At 39.1% G+C, this 21,994-nt stretch overlaps 1 protein-coding gene across 1 annotated transcript in view; it reads right to left on the bottom strand.

Annotated features, from left to right (window-relative positions):
- Positions 1-3,382: 3,382 nt before the first annotated feature.
- EPDR1 (ependymin related 1) overlaps positions 3,383-21,994 on the bottom strand; it is a 32,016-nt gene continuing 13,404 nt past the window's right edge. Inside the window, 2 exon segments of the mRNA XM_054496694.1 lie at positions 3,383-5,119; positions 6,574-6,782. Of these exon segments, the coding sequence (XP_054352669.1) occupies positions 4,923-5,119; positions 6,574-6,782 (406 nt within the window). The 3' untranslated portion in view covers positions 3,383-4,922.

A 21,994-nucleotide genomic window follows, 5' to 3' on the forward strand; every position in this document is an offset into this window, starting at 1 on the left:
CATCAGGAGTGAAATAAAACCAACAGACCCTAAATTTCTCTAATACGTATATCAATACCCACATGTCTATCCCAAAACTACACTTTTAATTAAGCAGGTTTGTGTATTTGGTTAACTGGGGACTTTTCGATAGTTAGGTTGGTGCCTCCTGGTTGGGAAACTAAGACCAGTGATTTCCCAACAGGTATTCTCCAAGGCTGACTGAGAAACTAATCAACTAGGGCTAAGAGGTTATTAAGTAACATATTCTAGGCTTGAAAACCCATTTCTCACAATAACCGATAATGCCTTGACTTCTTTTTTTTCCACATAATTTTCTTTATTAAAACCATAGAGGTCAAGTAAAAATGGCAATAATACTAATCATGTTTAAGTAACAAGAGTACCTATTTTGCCATCAGTTATCTTGGTGAAGGAAAGGAACACTTAGCTGTGTGATTTAAACAGTTGTATGTTAAAATGAATATATGCCATTGGGAATGATATAACTGCAACCACAACACAACACACGCATATACTCAGATTACTTAAATCCTGAGTGTGTTGTATTCATTGCACATTATTTCTTTTTTAAAAAGTTATTATTATTATTATTATTATTATACTTTAAGTTCTGGGGTACATGTGCAGAACGTGCAGGTTTGTTACATAGATATACACGTGCCATGGTGGTTTGCTGCACCCATCAACCCACCATCTACATTAGATATTTCTCTTAATGCTATCCCTCCCCTAGCCCCCCACCCCCTGACAGGCCCCAGTGTGTGATGTTCCCTTCTCTGTGTCCATGTGTTCTCATTGTTCAACTCTCACTTATGAGTGAGAACATGCGGTGTTTGGTTTTCTATTCTTGTGTTAGTTGGCTGAGAATGATGGTTTCCAGCTTCATCCATGTCCCTACAAAGGACACAAACTCATTCTTTTTTATGGCTGCATAGTATTCCATGGTGTGTATGTGCCACTTTTCTTTATCTAGTCTAACATTGATGGGCACTTGGGTTGGTTCCAAGTCTTTGATATTATTTCTAAATTATAGGATAGTTATAGCCCACTCCTTGAATGCTGGGACTACATTACATTTTCCAACTTTAAATATGAAATAAATATTGAAAATATGTGTTCATTTCTGCTCTAATGAAAACAATATAAATTTTAAAATTAGGATATCATTAAGGGAAGCATCTCTTTCCCTGAATAAACTATACAACAAATTATAGGCCCAGTATTTTTTCTACACATGTAGTTGAGCTAATAATTCTGCTTTAAAACAAATAAAAATATGTTCTAATCATTTATTATCCTAGCATCATTCCTAAAAGAGATGATTGTTGATATCAGAATATCCATAAATAAAGTTAAATTTGTCTCTTAAAGAGGTGTTCACCTACAAAGCCTTCAAATATCATCAGTTATTCACAAGCCTTTGGCTGAGGAGGCTCATTCCGTCATTCAATATAAATTATTTTCACTCAACAAGAATGACAAGAATGGCATTCCTGCATTTGAGGTGCTTTCTGTGGATGGAGAAAGACAAGATCTATGTTAGTGGAAAAATGTAAAAACACCCCATGTGCTGCGGGTGGATATATAGGCAAAATGATTTGAAATAACAGAGGGAACATTGAGAAAATGAAGGCTTTTATTTGTTTGTTTGTTTGTTTGAGACTGGGTCTCACTCTGTTACCCAGGCTGGAGTGCAGTGGTGCAATCTTGGCTCACTGCAATCTCCACCTCCTGGGGTCAAGCGATTCTCCCAGCTCAGCCCCCCTGAGTAGCTGGGACTACAGAGAAAGTGGATTTGGTAAACGAAACCCAGCAAGAGGTGAGTGTTTTGTTTTCAAATTATGTCAAATTTAACTTGGTGGGAAATTATTAGTAGTTAATTGAAAAATTTCCCAAAGACCTAAAATTCTTGGCCTTCATTAAATATTTAAAGAATTTTAAAATGTGTCCCAATTTTAGGAATCTCGATTAACAAAGCTTATGGTAAGAAACTCACCCTGATGACAGAGCAATTGGGGACAGAAAGTTCTGGCCTCCTTGACTCTGCATGGCCCATGAGAGAGAGGGAGTGATGGCTCTGTTGTAGAGCTGGGCCTTCAGGGTGGCAGAGTTGAAGGCAGGTGTATGTCAAGCACACCCTAGGGCTTGCCTGGATCCTGGCAATTTGGAAGTGGCAAGGCTTCCTTTGGAGAAGTGGCAGTAAATTGTTCCAGTGCAGCATAAAGTTCAGAGACATATGAGGTGGGGTATCCACAAAGTGGTACCCAGCCCTGGCTCAGACCACTATCAGTGATACCACCTCTGCAGATGAGTGAGGCACTGGGATACTGCACTTTATTAATAGGTACAAGTTCATACCTATTTAATAGCCCTCTTCCTTGTGACTCTGGTGGCCACTAGAAAGTTTTTACATAAGACTGCAGAGTAAGGAAACCCTCCTGCCACCAAGAGGTGACCCAGCCATTACTTCTCAAGCCCTTTGGGCATTTAGGGAAAGAAGAAACTGTGCCAAGGAGTGAGGCTGGGAAGAGTCAGAGGCCTGATGAAAAACAGTGTGTCCACCATGCTATGGGGTCTCCACTTTACTTGTAAGCAGTGAAGAACCACAGAGGCAGGGCGCCATCTGATCAGATTTGACCAGATGTCAAATCCTTCTGGACTTTTTACTCCTTTCTGTGAAGTGGCTTAATAACCAAAACAGGCCAACTGAAAAACGAAAGGGTACCCACTTGCATGGGCCTCCATAAAATAAAAGGAGTTTCATTCTCTCTCTGAGTAAGGTTGTGGCCTGCAATGGGCAAAGACCAAGTCCCAGGGCTAAGGGGAGATGTGCAGCATGGAGAGGAGAGGATCATTCTGTGGTTGGGGAGACAGGAAGTGGGGCAAACACGGTCACAAAGGCGTTAGCAGGCTGGGCCACCTGGAATGCAGCTGCGAAACTCTTCCCTGTCTGTGCGGTTCAGATGCCTGCATGGCCAAACTTCACAATCCTCTGGGACTCCAGGAACCTGCACGGGCACTGGAGGGAGCAGGTGCTTAGTACTGGCTTGTGATTTGGCTGACCAAGTGAATGAATGAATGAATGAACACAGGATGGCTTCTAGAAAAAAAAGACAAGGGCAAGGATAGAGGGTGTGAAGATCCTGCAAAGGCCAATGATGTTAAGAGCCCAGAGCTGGGTGGTGGCTGAGGGAGTGGAGAAGAGGCCGAAGTTTTAAGAGCTATTTTGATAGGACTCAGGATATTGACTGCCAGTGAGGACTGAGGGAGACAAATGGGTCAAGAATGACTTGGAAGCTTCTGGCCTTGGCAACTGGATGCTAGAGTTTAGGGAAGGTAAGAGGGAGAGCAGGCTTTTGAGAGAGGATAACAAATTGGATTTTGATCACATGAAGCACTTTATTTATTAGAGCATTGTTTTAACTCCCTTATAACCAAGATTATCCGTATTTATTACAAAAGCAACAATATCAAAGAATGCTTTAAAATGCAATTAAATTTTTTTAATATAGATAAACTATAAGTAACAAGATTGTTTTCATTATAATATAGGTGTCACACATTTCTCCTGGTAACTAAAAAAGATAAATGGGCAGATAAAACATAACAGTAGAAGCATCTAGAATAGTAAATTTTATTACTGAAAGTCTCTCCCTAGCAATGGAGAAACTCAACCACATTTAACACATAAGGAAACTAGGGACAAGAGAGGCTGGCATTCTTCACTCTACAAATACTTAGGGCACTGACCATGTGCCAGGCACTTGCTTTGTGCTAGGGATATACAAGTAAACATACAAGGTACCCGTACCCAAAGAGCTCACAGCCAAGATAATGGATGAGTGTCCTGAAAGCAGAAATTATCACACAGCTTAATAATTATTGCGGGAAATGCATGCTCAAGATGCAAGGTGCAACTCATCCAGGCTTGGGAGCAGCTCTTGTGAATGAGCTGACCTGGAAGGAGATGCAGAAATCAGACAGAGAGGTTATGAAGCAGCGTTCTAGGAAGGCCAAAGTACGGGCAAGCCCAGTGCATTTAATGACTAAAGGAGTGAGAGTATGAGGGAACTCTAGTCCTGGGTTTAGGAGACAATAGTCTCCTGACTCCCAGTTCAGTGCTATTTTAGAATACTGCCTGTGTATTGACAAGTCTGTGAAGATTCAGCACATACATCAATACTCTTGCATAGAAAAAAAAGAAGCTTACATGGCTCGTGCTATACCAGTGTAGACATTAGGATTCTCTAAACTGCCTTGCTCAAAATGTTTCTTTAGAGGAATAATTACTTCTTAGTTTAGCTTTTCATTTCCTTCTAAATGTTTATATCAATTGGGCCATGCCATAAAATTCTTAAGTCTGGAAGGGATTTAAGTTATCATTTTTTTGGCAACCAAGGGAGTGCAGGGACAGGGTGGAGTAGGGCTCAGTGGGAGCAATGCCCACCCCGGTGCAGCAATAAAGGGGGCATTCTCTGCAGGGAATTTAATAATTAATAATAAAATTGACCAAAAACACTCTGCTTTTTATTATCACTAATTCTGAATAATGTCAACAATAAATACTTGCTGCCAAGGTAAACTTCTCTTACTGACCCCTCCCTATGTGCATGACACTGCATTGTGTGTATACCTGCGCATGCAGAAAACCAGCCCTGAACAGGCATTAGAAATACCCAAAGTGTCCATATTAGCCATCTGGTCAGCTCATATGGCCACACCCTCGCCATTCAATTTTCTTCTGTAAACATAGCTTGAGTAGTCAAAATCAGACATATCAAAACCCCACATCAATGTGCATCTTCCTAAAATTACATTTCTCTCCAATTAGCATTCACATCTTGACTAGTCTCATATCCATCTTCAGCTGGGGCCACAGGGGGCTGACATCCGATGCTGCTGCTTCCCTATGCACAGGCTCACCAGGAGCAGTCTTCGCTCATCTTCTCCAGTTGGGCCATCTGACACGTGCTTGGAGGGGTAAACACCGAGGGGTCTTTAATACCCAGCTGGATATCAAAAAACCGCGTGGACAATATCACACTGTAGTTTTTGGTAAAGGTTTCCTGGACAGGATAGCAATCTTTGACTGTATAGATGCCAATCCAGGTTTCATCTATAAGAGGAAAAAAGTTGACTTTTGAATAAAGAAGACAGGCAAGAAGTTCACATTTTTTCTTATGGTAGTAAAATGTACATAACATAAAATTTACCATTTTACCATTTTTAAGTGTTTGGTGGCCGTGAGTACATTCACATTTGTTGACCATCAGCACCATCCATCTCCAGAACTTTTTTCATCTTCCCAAACTGAAACTCTGTCTCCATTAAACACTAACTTCCCATTCCTCCTCTCCCAGCTCCTGGAACCCATCATTCGATTTTCTGTCTCTATGAATTTGATGACTCTACATACCTCATGTAAGTGGGATTGTACTGTATTTGTCATTTTATGCCTGCATTGTTTCTCTTAACATTATGTCCTCAAGGTTTACTCAGGTTGTAGCATGTGCTGGTGTTACCTTCCTTTTTAAGGCTGAATAATATTCTGTTGTATGACTATACCAGATTTTGTTTATCCATTTATCTGCTGATGAACATTTGGGTTTCCACCTTTTGGCAATTGTGAATAATGCTGCTGTGAACATGGGTGTACAAATATCTGTTTGAGTCTCTGCGTTCAATTCGTTGGGGCATATATATATATATAGAAGTGGAGTTGCTGGGTCATATGTCAGTTTTATCTTTAATTTTTTGAGAAATCACCATACTGTGTTCCACAGCATGAATGCCTGTGTGGTAAAAACTGTCTTGGGATAGGCATGTATCAGCAGCAGGGCAGAGAATGGCTTCACATAAAAGCAGGCTGGTTTGCACACTCAGCACGATGGGAGTAGATTTGACCCCGGCAATTCGAGGAAGTGGGGGAAAGAAAAGGAGGCACCCGATTCAAATGTGTGCCTTAGACAGATGTCTTCCATGTCACAGACCTCGGGGTGACCATAAAATGTCAAAATCAAGGCTAAGTTCACAGCAGCCAAAGTGGCAGAGAGGTGCAGGTGGCACTAGAAGGCTGAGGTGTTTCAAATATGAAGCTTAGATCCCATTGCCACATAGTGAGCAGAGTAACATGCAGACGTAAGTGGAGGCTTTAAAAAATTTTTGATTTATAATCCTTTGGGTATATACGCAGTAATGGGATGGCTGGGTCAAATGGTATTTCTAGTTCTAGATCCCTGAGGAATCGCCACACTGACTTCCACAATGGTTGAACTAGTTTACAGTCCCACCAACAGTGTAAAAGTGTTCCTAGATATACCTAATGCTAAATGACGAGTTAATGGGTGCAGCACACCAACATGGCACATGTATACATATGTAACAAACCTGCACATTGTGCACATGTACGCTAAAACTTAAAGTATAATAACAATAAAATAAAAATAAAATAATAAAATAAAAAGTTTGATTAAGCGGATGTTTCCCTAAAAACTACCTTCCTTAAAGGACTGAAACCTTTTTCCCCATCATGCATGCTGAATACAATGCTTAGATCCTTTGAACCCTTACAGGATCTAGCTGACTTTCTGTCCGACCACTCCTGGACCGTGATCTGCTCCTGAGGCCCCCCGATGGAGTATTGGTCTTCAAAGGTGGAGTTCTGAGGAATGTCAAGAGGATCCCAGGGCTGTGTCAGGGTCATCTTCGAGCACTGCTTGGTGGCTTGCTCAATCTGAAACATCACTCCATCCTTATACAGCAAAATATATTCAAATAATCTGAAACACAGATGGAAAGAAGTAGTTTGGGACTTCACGTTACAATCATCGTGCCTTTTAATAGCACAAACACCTTTGATAGATATTACTTTTAAAATAAAAAGAAATTACTTGCTAGGCAATCACTTAACATTTATAAACACTAGACACATGAAACAACCTGCATATGAAATAATTAGAATTCACAGGTCAGACCAAGCATGATGGCTCATCCCTGTAATCCCAGCACTTTGGGAGGCCGAGGATGGAGTATGTTTTGAGCCCAGGAGTTTGAGACTGGCCTGGGCAACATAGTGAGACCCCTGTCTCTAGAAAAAAAATTTTAAAAATTAGCCAGACATGGCAGTGCACAGCTGTAGTCCCAGCTACTTGGGAGGTCGAAGTAAGAGGATCACTTGAGCCTGGGAGGTCAAAGCTTCAGTGAGCCATGATCATGCCACTGCACTACATACAGCCTGGGTGAGATCTCGTCTACCAATTAAAAAAAAAAAAATTGAGGTCAAAAGTGTATATTCACTGGACAAATTTTGACTAAGGACCTAGTATATGCCAGACCCCGTGCTTAGCATACAAACATGGGGAAGACGTGGCCCTGGCTGAACAGCTGGTTTGTGAACTTTTGTTTACCCACAGAGACACAGGAGGACTTGACTCTTGTTTGGTGCAGTTTCTCTTGCAGCACTCAGTCAAGGCATTATGGGGGTATACTGAATATAGGACAAGAACACAGTGAGGACTGGATGGACCAAGTGCCTGTGCTTCACTGCCTCCACTGCCAAGCAGTCATGAGTAAGGGGCTTTGATGCGCATAGCTGATCCGGCACGGGCGCAGCCCACATACCCTGCAGGGGCTGAGATGAGCAAAGACAAAAGCTGAGGCGACCCCAGAGCAAATGACTCCTTCAGCTGAGTTTCCCTCCATGCTCTCGGCCTCCTCCTGTGACCACCTGCTCACACTTCCTGGGGAGTGACAGGGAGATATTCAGAGGCTGAGCCCAGGAGTCACCAGCCATGCAGTATTGGCATCAGTCCTGTATCTTCCTTAAAGCTGAGCCATCTTGGTGATGGGGGAAGCCTGCTATGTTTCTATGCATTGCACTGTCAATCCAAAACTCAGGCCACAGCTGCTGGTCAAGAAAATGTGTCTTGCAGCCATGACCTCAGAAAGTGACATCTGCAACACTTGAGGGCTGAAGAGCCTAGAGAGGTGACTTTTCATCAGCAAATAAAATAGCCAACAAATTATCTGTGGCTTATGAGACCCAATGCACTAGAGGAGGCTTCAGGGAAGACATTTGCTCTCCAGCCCAAGCCCGAGCTTAAAAACTATTTTCTTCAGAAAAAAATGTTATAAATGGTTACTGCCTTTATAGTCAAAACACAGTCGTGCATCACTTCATGATAGGCTTATGTTCTGAGAAATGTGTCATTAGACCATTTCATCACTGCACGAACATCATAGAGTGCAGTTACACAAACCTGGATGGTACAGCCTACTACACACCAGGGCTACACAGTATGGCCTACTGCTCCCAGGGTACAAACCTGTACTGCAGGTGACTGCACTACTGGAGGCAACTGTAACACAATGGTAAGCATTTATGTATCTAAACATAGAAAAGGTGTAGTAAAAATACGGGCTAAAATATAAAAAATGGTACGCATGTATAGGGTACTTGCCATGAATGGAGCTTGCAGGACTCGAAATTGCTCTGGGTAGGTGAGTGAGTGAGTGAGTGAGTGGTGACAGAATGTGAAGGCCTAGGACATTTCTATACACTACTGTAGGCTTTATAAACATTGTACACTTAGGCTACACTAAATTTATAAAAAATATGTTCCTTTCTTCAATAATACATTAATTTTAGCTTCCTGTGACTTTTTAACTTTATAAATGTTTTGATTTTTTTTAACTTTTTGACTCTTTTGTAGTAAGACAGCTTAAAACACACATTGCACAGCTATACAAAAATATTTTCTTTATGTCCTTATTTGATATGCTTTTTTCTATTTTAAAATTTATTTTATTTAAAAAAAAAAATTTGTGTTAAAAATTACGACACAAACACAGATATTAGCCAGGCCTACACAAGGTTAGGATCATCAGTATCACCCTCTTTCACTTCCACATCTTGTCCCAATGGAAGGCCTTCAGGGCCAGTAACATGCATGGAGCTGTCACCTCCTATGATAACAATGTTTTCTTCTGGATACCTCCTGAAGGACCTGCCTGAGGCAGTTTCACAGTTACCTTTTATGTAAGTGGGAGCACACTTTAAAATAATGATAAAAGTATAATATAGTAATTACATACATGTGGCCAACAAACATAGGAAAAAAAGCCCAACATCACTGATCATTAGAAAAATGCACATCAAAACCGCAAAAAGACACCATCTCATGCCAGTCAGAATGGCTATTAATAAAAAGTCAAAAAACAACAGATGCTGGCGAGGTTGTGGAGAAAAAGGAACACTTTTACACTGTTGATGGGAGTATAAATTAGTTCAACCATTGTGGAAGACAGAGTGGCAATTCCTCAAAGACCTAGAACCAGAAATACCACCAACCCACCAATCCCATTACTGTGTATATACCCCAAGGTATATAAATCATTCTATTCCAAAGATACATGCATACCTGTGTTCACTGCAGCACTATTCACAATAGCAAAGATGTGGAATCAACCTAAATGCCATCAATGATAGACTGAAAATGTGGATAAAGAAAATGGGGTACATATACACCATGGAATACTATGCAGCCATAAAAAGGAACAAGATAATGTCCTTTGCAGGGCCATGGATGGAGTTGGAAGCCATTATCCTCAGCAAATTAACGCAGAAACAGAAAAGCAAATACTGCATGTTCTCACTTATAAGCGGGAGCTGAATGATGAGAACAAGTGGACGCGTCGGGGGTGCAAAACACACTGGGGCCTGTTGGTGGAGCTTGGGGGAGGGGGAGCATCAGGAAGAATAGCTAATGGATGCTGGGCTTAATACCTAGGTGATAGGATGATCTGTGCAGCAAAACACCATGGCACACGTTCACTTGTGTAATAAATCTGCACATCCTGCACATGTACCCCTGACTTAGAATAAAAGTTGAAGAAAAAAAAGTATAATATAGTAATTACTTATATGCTATAATTGTATACAACTGGCAGCAAAGTAAGTTTGTTTACACCACCATCACCCCAGACGTGTGAGTAATGCACTGCACTACCACATACTATGGCTATGAGGTCACTAGGCAATAGAAGTTTTTCAACTCCATTATAATCTCATGGGACCACCACTGTATATGTGATCCTTCATTGACTGAAACGTCATTTTGAAGCACATCATTGTTTTATTAGTAGCCGTATGCTTCAGGTTTCTATGAGATAGTATGGAAATATAAACATGACATAATTTTACACATTGATATATATCTTGCTTATTTCAGAAAAGATTTGAAATGGCTTGCGAGGGTAAAAATAACCCAGACACATACCTTTAGAAATGAGAATGACTATAGAAAGAAATATAAGTGTGCATTTTATGAGATATTGCTCAAAAATGGAGTTAATTTTTTATAATATGCATGCAGGGTCAACATAAAACTGTTAGCCCTTTGAAAAAGTTTGGGGTTGGATTGTCACTCTTTTCTCATAACCAGCTAAATCTCTGACACAACAGAGCCTAAGCACTGATTGAAGAAACACAGCAACATTAACCCAACTGTTAGAGCACTATTCATTTGTAAATATGGGAATTGTTGTCCATACACAAATCCTGTTCTGTGATACTTTTAATGACCAGTGGGCCACCCAAAAAACAAGTTGTCTTCATTGTTCTCCTCACCACCAGCAATATCTTGTGCTTTCCCCAGTGCTAGGTATCTGGGCTAGAAAGGCATTCCTAGCTTTTGCTGATATCCCTGTTGTGTGCTTCTCAGATTGCAATGATTGTTCCCTGGAGAATATGTAGCCATGTGCAGGAGAGGGGGTTTCCTTCTTGAAATCATTGCCATTACTCCCCAAATCCACAGGATCACAGAAGCGTCATTAATATGGTTTGGCTGTGTCCCCACCTAAATCTCATCTTGAATTGTAGCTCCCATAATTCTCATGTGTCATGGGAGGGACCTAGGGGGAGGTAATTGAATAATGGGCACGGGTCTTTCCCATGCTTTTCTCCTGGTAGTGAATAAGTCTCCCAAGGTCTAATGGTTTTATAAATGGGAATTCCCCTGCATAAGCTCTCTCTTGCCTGCCACCATGTAAGAAATCCCTTTGCTCTTCGTTCATCTTCTGCCACTGTGAATCCATTAAACCTCTTTCCTTTATAAATTACCCAGTCTCAGGTATGTCTTTATTAGCAGCATGAGAACAGACTAATACAGTCATCCTAGCCTCATATTTGTCATACATGTCATTCTAGCTTCATATTTACCTTCCTCACCAGAGTTTACCAGACCAGAGATGAGACAATGAGATTCTTTCCTCTCGACCTGTGCCATTGCAACCGAGGTCTAATAGTCAGCCTCTTATGTGGCTGGACATATCACATGTAAATTTAGAAGCTGAGGGAGGCTATTTTCCAAAACGCAAATGGAATAGGATTAAAGAATGAAGCAGAGAGAAGCACTAGCAAACTGGGATTCCAACAGCTGTTCATTTCCTGGGCCCTTTTTTTCTGAGATGCTTGGAGCACCCCCGCCTACAGAGTTACAATAAGCTTCCTTTGTTCTAATAAACTTTCCTTCCTTTTTTGGCTTGCAGCTTTTTATGCTACCCAGTTCTATCATTTCTGATAGAATTGAGGACTCCAGTGCTCCATGGAGAGCCCTGGGGAGCAGCTGCCAGCACAGCTGTGCTGGGAAAGGCCCAGCATGGCCCTGTGTGGCACCAAAGGCCACAGATGCCTGGTCAGTCACCTGCAATAGAAGGGCAGGGGACAGCAGGAAGGGAACACTCACAGCTTCACTGTTTCCCTGAGGCCTGCTCTGCCCATATACAGAAGTAAAATTTAATTTTAAAATGAGAATTTTAGACCCGGAACAATCACTACGAAATGTTAACATTTGCTAAATCCGGGTGGTCTGAACACAAGTGTTCGTTTTGGTATTGTCTGTACTTTTCTATGTTTTCAAAATATTTACTTTTTTAAAAAGTAGACATCATCTGATATTGAGGTTATGTTGACTGTACCTTAAGTTAAACTGAAAATAATAAATTAATGGAAAACAAAATAGAAATATATAATTCATTTGTTTTCAAAATCCCATGTGGATATAAATGCTAGTACTGCTCTACGACAAATTTTAGAAAACATTTTAATGATACTGTAGTGGCGTGTGTGTTTATGCGAACATATTAACAGTTAGGACATAAGTCTCTCCATCACAAATAGAATACAGGGCCTGTGGCCTGACAGGGACCAAAGGTCAAAATGCAGAGATCAGCCACGGTTGAGATGAGTAATCAGAGTGGGGATGCTGTACGGGAATAACCCGTGGACCCAAGGGATTAACAGACTTTGAGAGGAATTGGATTCCTGGAGGCGAGAACAAAGACTGGGTCTGTCACAGAGGCAATTGTGAGATGAGAGGCACCAACGCCCCCCCGGGGTACAGTCAAGCAAGGTGAGATTCTGGAATTGGTGTTCAGGACACGGAGGCAGACCAGCCCAGGTCAACAACAGCAGACAAACTTCGCCTCCTTGCTGGCCAGGCACCAAGCAAAGCATAGTTCACTGGGAGGGGCAGGCGAGTTCCCACAAAGGCCCTGCTGCTGCTGAGCCTCAGCTGCGAGCAAGGTCAGGTTGGCTAGGCCCTGCCAAAGGGTCAGAAGGCCAAGCTCTCCACGGCAACCACAACACACAGGACGGGCCAGCGGCCTGTTTTGCTTCTCACCATATGGGACAAAGGATTTTTGTTGCTTTTACTAAAATTCTCGGGTTACATTGACAATTTCCAGTTTCCTGCAAATCCATTTCCCTAAAACATAGGCTCTCCAATCACCATGTTTTCTGAAACACCGAAAATCAGGGGAAGTTTTCTTGCTTTTGAAAATAGTTTTTTTTAGTAAAACGGATTCATGATCAATATAAAAAAATTAAAACAATCTAGGGATGGAAAGGGAAGCAAAAATTGCCTAGAAACTCTAATTTACAGAAATAACAACTCTGTACATGTGTCTGGACATATATTCTTCTAAATATATCTTTATATACGTATTAATTTTTATATCTAAATTTTTTAGTTTTAATTGTGGCAAGATACACGTGACAAAAATGTACCATCTTAGCCATTTTTAAGTGTACAGTTCAGTAATGTTAAATATATTCACATTGTGGTACATCAGTCTCCAGAACTCTTGCAAAATTGGAACTCTATATCCATTAAACAATAATAACCCATTCCTCCCTCTCCCCAACTCCTGGCAACCACCATTCTATGAGATTGGCTACTCTACATAGCTCATGTAAGTGGAATCACACAATATTTGTTCTTTTCAGTTAATATAATATCTTCAAAGTTTATCTGCGCTGTAGCATGTGTTGGCATTTCCTTCCTTTTTAAGGCTGAATAACATCCCACTGTATGTATACACCATATTTTATTTATCCATTCATCCACTGATGGATTCCTAGGTGTTTCCTAATTTTTGGCTATTGTGAAAAATGCTGCTATAAACATAGGTGTACAAACATTGGGTTGATTTTTCAATATGTACTATACTCATTTTATGCAAATGAGTGCCTATTATTTATTTGTTTTCTAACTATGCATTTTAAATTCAACAATTTGCCCTTGATAATCTTTTAAGTAAAAAGATAAATCTAATTTTTCTAATTTTTATTATTAAATATTTTAAATATGCAGAACAGTTGAAGAACTAGTATAATGACCACTTTTATGTCTGCCTCCTAGGCTCAACAATTCTCTACATTTTACTGTATTTTTTCTAGTTTTCTAAATATTTCCTTAAAACAAGAGCTTCTGCCACATGGTCACAATAGGACTGTATCTTCGAAATAAAAATTCATTCCCTGATATCTGCTCCATATTCAAGTGGCCCCCCAAATACATCTTAAAGCTGGGTTTTCAAATCAGAGTTCAATTAAAGTTCAAGCATGATATTTGGTTAAGTCTCTATCAAAAATCTGGAGCAGTACTCCTACCTTTTTATTTTCCAACATAACATTGACTCTTTGAAGAGTTCAGGTTTGCAGATATTCCACAATGTGGATTTCTTTGGCAGTTTCCTCATGGTGTCATTTAAATTGCTATTTGAGCTTTTGTCATTCTTATGAGATGGATATGAAGTCTAAAGGCTCTTTTCGATTTGAGTTCCAAGATATTTGTAAATAACATGTCATTGGTGAGGTTGTATACTTCGAACTTTATCATATCTGAAGACAGGTGATGTACCTTCCCACTATTAATGCTGCTAACTTTGATCACCAAGTTATATGGTGACTCCAGATATCTGTTATAAAACTGTTTCCTTTTGCAATTGGCAAGTAATTGATGAGTGATACTTTGTGATGTTGGAAATGTCCTCTTACCCAGTAACTGTCACCTAATGGTTTTAGGTAAAACCATTTCCTGAATCAATTATTTCACTGGGAGTTAGGATCATAGTACCAATGGTATAGTAAATGACATCCGTCTATCTTAATCTATTGAGTACCACTCTGGACTCATGGATTTATTATTTATTCAATATATGACAAAAAATTAAAGTAATTATTCCTTTTGATGCTAAAATTTGCCCAAGTTTGGTCAGAGGGAGCTCCTTCAAGTTGGTGTATGTATCTTCTGACATAATCCTATTAGTCTCTGAGTGCTTCCTGATGTTCTATGACACAAGGTGGCACAGGCTAACCTTGGACTTTCCCTGTCCCAGATCTGAAATCAGGCATTTCTCTAAAAAACTCTAGTTACCCTTAGTGGGGAAACAACTTAGAAACTGACATCAGGGCACTAGATGGGCTCATTGCCATTAAGATATCATTGCTTTGAATGCTTTTCAAGTGATCAGAGCTTCCAATTAAAAGAAAAAAACTCGAATTCATATAGATATTTTCCATTTAAAATAACATTACAGGTTTTTCCCCCTATTTTTTGTATTTATGTATCTTTTCTCTTAAAATAAAAATCATTCTTCCTAAAAACATTAACAAAAACATTTATTTATTTGCTTTATTCTATAATTTTGAAATAATAATAACTTCAAAACTATTATAAATAACAAAATTGATGAGTGAAGTTTAAGATTTCATTGTAGTTCTTCTTATCCTTAGAATATAATTTCCTAGTATTGAGAGTCAGTATTGTGTCAAAAATTTACTTAGAATAAACCTATTCTCTGTGTGGTTATGTTTCCAGATTGATAGATCATTAGGTTCCTTTGTTTTAGTTTGTTCCCACTTCAGGGACTTTACACTTTTCCTCTCTGATTTTATTATATAAATATGTAAAAATTTTCATATTTCAAAACTCAAAATGACAGAAAATGGTACATTGAGGCAAGTCCCCCTTCCATACCTATCTCCTCTTCCCCACTCCTCATGCTCCTTATAGATAACACTTTTCAACTGCTTCCATTTTGTTTTTCCTGCATGCCTATCAAAAAATAAGCAAATACATAGGTGAATTATTATTTTCTCTTCTTCATTACAGAAAGAGTAGCATGCCATATAGATCTTTCTGCATCTTGCTTTCTCCATTCTCTACTAATGCCTACAGACTATCCTTATTTTTTTATGGCCATGTAAATTTACTGTTTGCAAATATCATTATTTCTTTAGCCAGTCTTCTACCAATAAACATTGAGTTGTTTCTCTTCCTTTGATATTAACAAAAATAATGACCTTGCGTTGTGCTGTTTTGGAGTTGTATTTTTAGGGTAAATTATTAGATGTGGAATTACCAGGTCAAAAGGTAAAAGCATTTATGGTTTTGTTAAATATTACCAGATTTCTCTCCACAGGGCTGTACTATTTTGCATGCCTATCAGCATTATATTATAGTGCCTTTTTTCTTTATAGTCCTGCCAACAGAGCATGTTGTCAAACTTAAATTTGTGCTAATCTGAGGAATAAGAAATGGTATCTGACTACTAGGTTTTTGTTAAGAACATTTTTAGTGAGTATAACACCCATAAGAGGGGTCTTTAAAAAGTTCACAGAAAATGTATATTATGGAAAAACTATGCATGGATTCCAACTTTTTTCACCAAAATAAACTCACAAAACTTGTTATAACATGCCTAAACAGGATCTAGTTTGAGGCACCAAGAAGAATAAGACATCAGTTTGGACAGAGCTCCTATCAGAGCAACATGCGTTCTGCTAAAATTAAAGCAAGAACAAATATTAAATTTATTATGAGGCTCAAGTGGCAGAATGGTGAAATCACTGATGTTTTACAAAAAGTTTATGTGACATTGCTCCAAAGAAGTCAGCAGTTACAAATAAATAACTCATTTTAAAAAGGTAGGAGTCAATATTAAGATTAAGATTTAAGATTTAAGCCCACAGTGGCAGTTCATCCACATCAATTTGTGAGAAAAAAAAATCTTGGGCCAGGCATGGTGGCTCACGCCTGTAATACCAGCACTTTAGGAGGCCGAGGCAGACAGATCACGAGGTCAGGAGATTGAGACCATCCTGGCTAACATGGTGAAACCCCGTCTCTACTAAAAATACAAAAAAAATAGCTAGGTGTGGTGGTGGGCGCCTGTAGTTTCAGCTACTCTCGAGTCTGAGGCAGGAGAATGGCGTGAACCCAGGAGGTGGAGCTTGCAGTGAGCCGAGATCCCATCACTGCACTCTAGCCTGGGCAACAGAGTGAGACTCCCTCACACACACACACACACAAAAATATTGGTCATGCCCTAATTGTACAGGAGACAATTATACAGGGCAATTGTACAGACAATTAACAGGAGAAACAATAGCCAGCACCACAGACACCTCAATTAGTTCAGCTTACACAATTCTGAATGAAAAATTTAAGGTGAGCAGACTTTTCACTCCCAAGGGTACTAAAACAATTGTGACCCAATCAGCTGCAGACAAGAGCAGATCCTTCAATGGAAATTTTATACAAGTGATCAAGATCCTGAAGTATTTCTTCTATGAATTGTAACATGAGCTGAAACATGGCTTTACCAGTACAATCCTGAAGACAAAGCGCAATCAAAGCAATGGCTACCAAGTGGTAGAAGTGGTCCAGTTAAAGCAAAAGTAGGCTGGATAAGAGCAAAAGTCATGGTAAGTTTCTCTGGATGCTCAAGGCATTTTGCATGTTCACCTTCTGAAAAGCCAAAGAATGATAACATCTTCTTATTATGAGAGTATTATGAGAGTGTTTTGAGAAAGTTAGCCAAAGCTTTCGCAGAAAAATGTCCATGGAAGCTTCACTAGAGCTTCCCCACCATATCAATGTTTCTGCTCATTCCTCTCATCAAACAAGGACAATTCCATGAGATTTTTGATGGGAAATCATTAATCATCCACTTGACAGCCCTGATTTGGCTCCTTCTGACTTCTTTTTGTTTCCTAATCTTTAAAAATATTTAAAGGCACAGGGCGCAGTGGCTCAAGCCTGTAATCCCAGCACTTTGGGAGGTCATGACGGGCAGATCACAAGGTAAGGAGATGGAGACCATCCTGGCTAACATGGTGAAACCCCGTCTCCACTAAAAATACAAAAAATTAGCCAGGCAAGGTGGCTGGCACCTGTAGTCCCAGCGACTCGGGAGGCTGAGGCAAGAGAATGGCGTGAACCTGGGAGGTGGAGCTTGCAGTGAGCTGAGATTGCGCCAGAGCATTCTAGCCTGGGTAGCAGAGAAAGACTCCATCTCAAAAAAAAAAAAAAAAATTTAAAGGGCACCCATTTTTCTTCAGTTAATACATAAAAAAGACTGCATTGACATGGTTAAATTCCCAGGACCTCACTTTGTTAAGGATGGACTAAATGGCTGGTATTATCACTTACAAAGGTGTATTGAAGTTGATGGGGCTTGTGTCAAGAAATGTTTATATGTTGTTTTTGTATCTTTTAATTCTATTTTCCTATGAACTTGTAAAAGTCCCCTTGTACAATAGATTGCATAGATTTAAGGTGTGGAGCTTGAGAAACTTTTTATGTGAACAATCTGAGTATCTTCAGCCCAGATCAAAGATAAGGCACCTCAGAAGCCGCCATTGTGCCCCCTCAGTCACTAACCTTTCAAAGAGCAGTGTAATTTTAATTCACTCCCTTTCATTATAGTTGGTGGAGTGTTCATATATTAAGCATCATCTGATTTTATTTTTCCATGAACTGACTGTTCATTTCTCTACACATCAGGATTTTTTCTCTTCTCTATTTTCTATAGATCGTTAATTAATTAGCCTTTTGTACTTGATATAAATTGCCCCTATTTTCCCCTGCCATTTGTTGGTTTTATTTAAATTTTTTCTACAATGCAAAGGATTTTTCATTTTTAAAAAGCAAATTCCTTTTATTGTTTCTGGTTTTGTCATATTTAAAAAAAGTTTCCTACTCTCAGATTATAAAGGAATGCATCATGTTTTCTATCATAACTGTGTGATTTTATTTTGTTTGTTAGATCTTTAATTTGGTTTGCAGTTTATTTTTATGTATGGTGTGAGATGTGGATTCAGTTTTATCTTTTCTCAGTTGTTCCAACAACACTGATTAATAAGTCCATCTTTTTCCCCAATGATTTGAGATGCCACCCTTATCACATACATAATTTCCAGATGTATGTGGATCTATTTCAAGACTCTATTTTATTCCACTGAATTGCCTATTTACACATCAATGTCACACTTTTTAATTACAGAGACTTACTAGTGTGTTTCAACATTTGGTCAAATTTACTAGTCCTCCTCTTGTGTCCTTCTTTTCCAGGGTTTACCTATGTTTGGGCTTTTTAATTTTTCCATATGAAATTTAGCATCAACTTAGCTAAAAAAATCCCACTTTTTTGCATTTATTGGAATTGAGTTAAATCTAGGAGAACTGATATCTTTATGATGTTGAATCATCCTATTATTCCAAAAAAGGAGTGTTTAAATTTTTTACTATACAAGGTTTGCACATTTCCTTTAAATTTCTTTCTAAGTAGTTGATCTTTTGTTGTCACTGTTGCTGTTTCAAATGACACTTTCTCTTACACTATCATTCTAGCAAGGTTATTGTTTGTATATATGAAGACTATTGATTTTTCATGTTAATTTTACATATAGCCACCTTACTTTTATTGTCTGAATTAGTTTTATATTCAGGTCTTTTGTGTTTTCCAGGTATACTATATTCATACCATTGATAGAGACGGTTTTCAATTTCTTCTTTTCTAATCCCTTACCACTAATTACTTTGTCTTCTCTGTCTATACTGGTCAGTAAATCCAGCACAATATTAAATAGAATGTAGGTAATGGGCATCCTTGCCTTCTTCCTGAGTTTAGCAGAAAAAGGGCTATGGTTTCAAGTAAATTAAAAACTATGCAGGTTGCACTATGTTAAAGAAGCATCCATCAGTTCCTACTGAATCCATTGTATTATGAATGTTTGTTGAATTTTATCAACTGCCTTTCTGCCAGACTAAGGCTATAATCACATGATTATTTTATAGATGTTTATGGATTTTCTAAAATTGAACCATCTTTGCATTCCTGGAATAAATCTCACTTGATTACAATGTATTTTTTTTAATGCACTGTTGGACTTAGTCTGCTATTAAGGAATTTTTAATCACTTATTATCAATATTCACAAGTGAGATTGACTTACAATAATTTTAACAGATTCACATTTCCCTTGTATATATATATGCCATGATTTGCTAGTGCCCAAATCATGTCCATTTAGATTATTTCTACAGTTTTGTTAATATTAATGATGCTGAATATGAATTGGAGATAAAACCTTTTACCTTTCTGTGTTTATATCCCAACAAAAAATTTATAGAATGGGATCATTGGATCAAACGAAATTCCCATATCATATTTTATGAGATACTACTAACTGTCCCACCTCCCCACCCCTATCCAACAAAAACACTGGAATTTTTAACTAGATGTAGAGCTTCATTAATTTCTCTGCATTCGAAAAGATACTAAAAGTTTACCCTACTAGAAGCAGGGAAAAAAAACTTTCTAGTTTTCTTAATTTGGCATAAAGTTTACAGACAACGTAAAAGGTTAAAAAGCTTAGGTCAAAGAATCAAGCTTCCCCATTTGCTATTGATGAGCTGTATGATCATAAATGTCATCTCTCTACTTCTCATATGGAAAGAGAGACCAAAAATTTGAAACTTATGACATTCTTATGAACAGAATTTGAAATAATAGATATAAAATTGTTATATAAATGTAAGGCATCATAACCATGGCAAGAAAATCTCATATTTGTGTTTATCATCATCAGGTAACATTTAACAGGGAAACAAATCATTTTACATGTACACATATGAATTGTTCTACTACGTAACAAAGAAGGGTTAATTCATCCAGGTGGGATAGAGAGATGAAGGACAGAACATTCTGAGTGCTATGGTGGATCCCTTCCTAAAAGACCAAGCAGGCATTTTCTCCCTTGTCTGTCTCTCAATATAGAGGTTGAGAAAATCACACTGAGTAGTCCCTCTACCTCCCTGGAAGATTGGAGCCCTGTAGATACCAAAATCCACAGATGCTCAAGTCCCTTAGATAAAATAGTTTAGTATTTGCATATAACCTATGCATATTCTCCTGTATACTATAAATTATTTCTAGATTATTTATAATCTTTATACAATGTAAATGCTATATAAATAGTGATTACACTCTATATTTTTGATTTGTATTATTTTTATTGTCGTAGTTTATTTTTTTTTTTTAAAGACAGAGTGTCACTCTGTCACCCAGGCTGGAGTGCAATGGCATTATTTTCGCCCACTGCAACGATTGCCTCTCAGGCTCAACCAATCTTCTTGCCCCAGCCTCCCAAGTAGCTGGGACCACAGGCACATGCCACCATACCTGGACATTTTATGTATTTTTTTTTGTAGAGATGGGGTTTTGTCATATTGCCCAGGGTGGTCTCAAACTCCTGGCCTCAAGTGATCCTCTCACATCAGCCCCCCAGAGTGCTGGTATTACAGGCATGAACCACCATACCTGGCCATTTTTAATTTTTTAAAAGAATATTTTCCATCTGTAGTTGGTGGAATCTATGGATATGGAATCCATGGATGCAGAGGGCTGACTGTACTCATATTCTTAGTCTCCCTTAGAGCTAAAGGTACCTGGCTCTGGCTTTGAAGATCTAAAGGAAATTTTGTAATGAGAGAGAATCCTCTGGAGATTCCTCCTCTCTCTCAAAGGAAAAAGAAAAAAAAAGAGGAGAGTCCTTGTTCTAGGGAAGCTACTCCCTTCACTTTCTGTCTTTGAATGTAGTTGGGAAAGGACATAACGCTTGGAGCAGAGGCAGCCATCTTGAAATCATGAGGCAACAAGTCAGCATGCAATCTTGCAACTACGAGCCATCATGCTAAGAATGGCAGAGTAGGCCGGGCGTGGTGGCTCACTTTGGGAGGCCGAGGCAGGTGGATCACGAGGTCAGGAGATCGAGACCATCCTGGCTAACATAGTGAAACCCCGTCTCTACTAAAAATACAAAAAATTAACCAGGCGTGGTGGCGGGCGCCTATAGTCCCAGCTGCTGGGGAGGCTGAGGCAGGAGAATGGCATGAACCCGAGAGGCGGAGCTTGTAGTGAGCTGAGATCGCGCCACTGCACTCCAGCCTAGATGACAGAGCGAGACTCCGTCTCAAAAAAAAAAAAAAAAATGGCAGAGTAAGTGGATGCAGATAAGCCTTGGGTCTTGATGAAACTGTTGAATCAGACCTAGGAACATGTATCCCAAGAATTCTGGAGTAAACAACAAATATTCTTATATTTTAGTATTTGCTAGTCAGATTTTCTGACACTCATAGCTGTAAATATCCTCAATGAAATGAATAAAAACCACTCCTTTATGGATAACATCTACTCAATTCATTACAAAAACTCTATGAGAGCCTTCCCTCTCAGAATGAGCAGGGCCCAAAGATTTGACTAATCCTAGAACCCCAAATACCGGAGCCTGGCCTTGGTATGGGTGAACCTGAGCAGCTACTGCCTTAACAGTCAAGAGACAAGTACTTGTTTTTCTGTCACAA

Source organism: Pongo pygmaeus, chromosome 6, assembly GCF_028885625.2.
Source record: "Pongo pygmaeus isolate AG05252 chromosome 6, NHGRI_mPonPyg2-v2.0_pri, whole genome shotgun sequence".
In the NCBI taxonomy this organism is placed as follows: domain Eukaryota; kingdom Metazoa; phylum Chordata; class Mammalia; order Primates; family Hominidae; genus Pongo; species Pongo pygmaeus.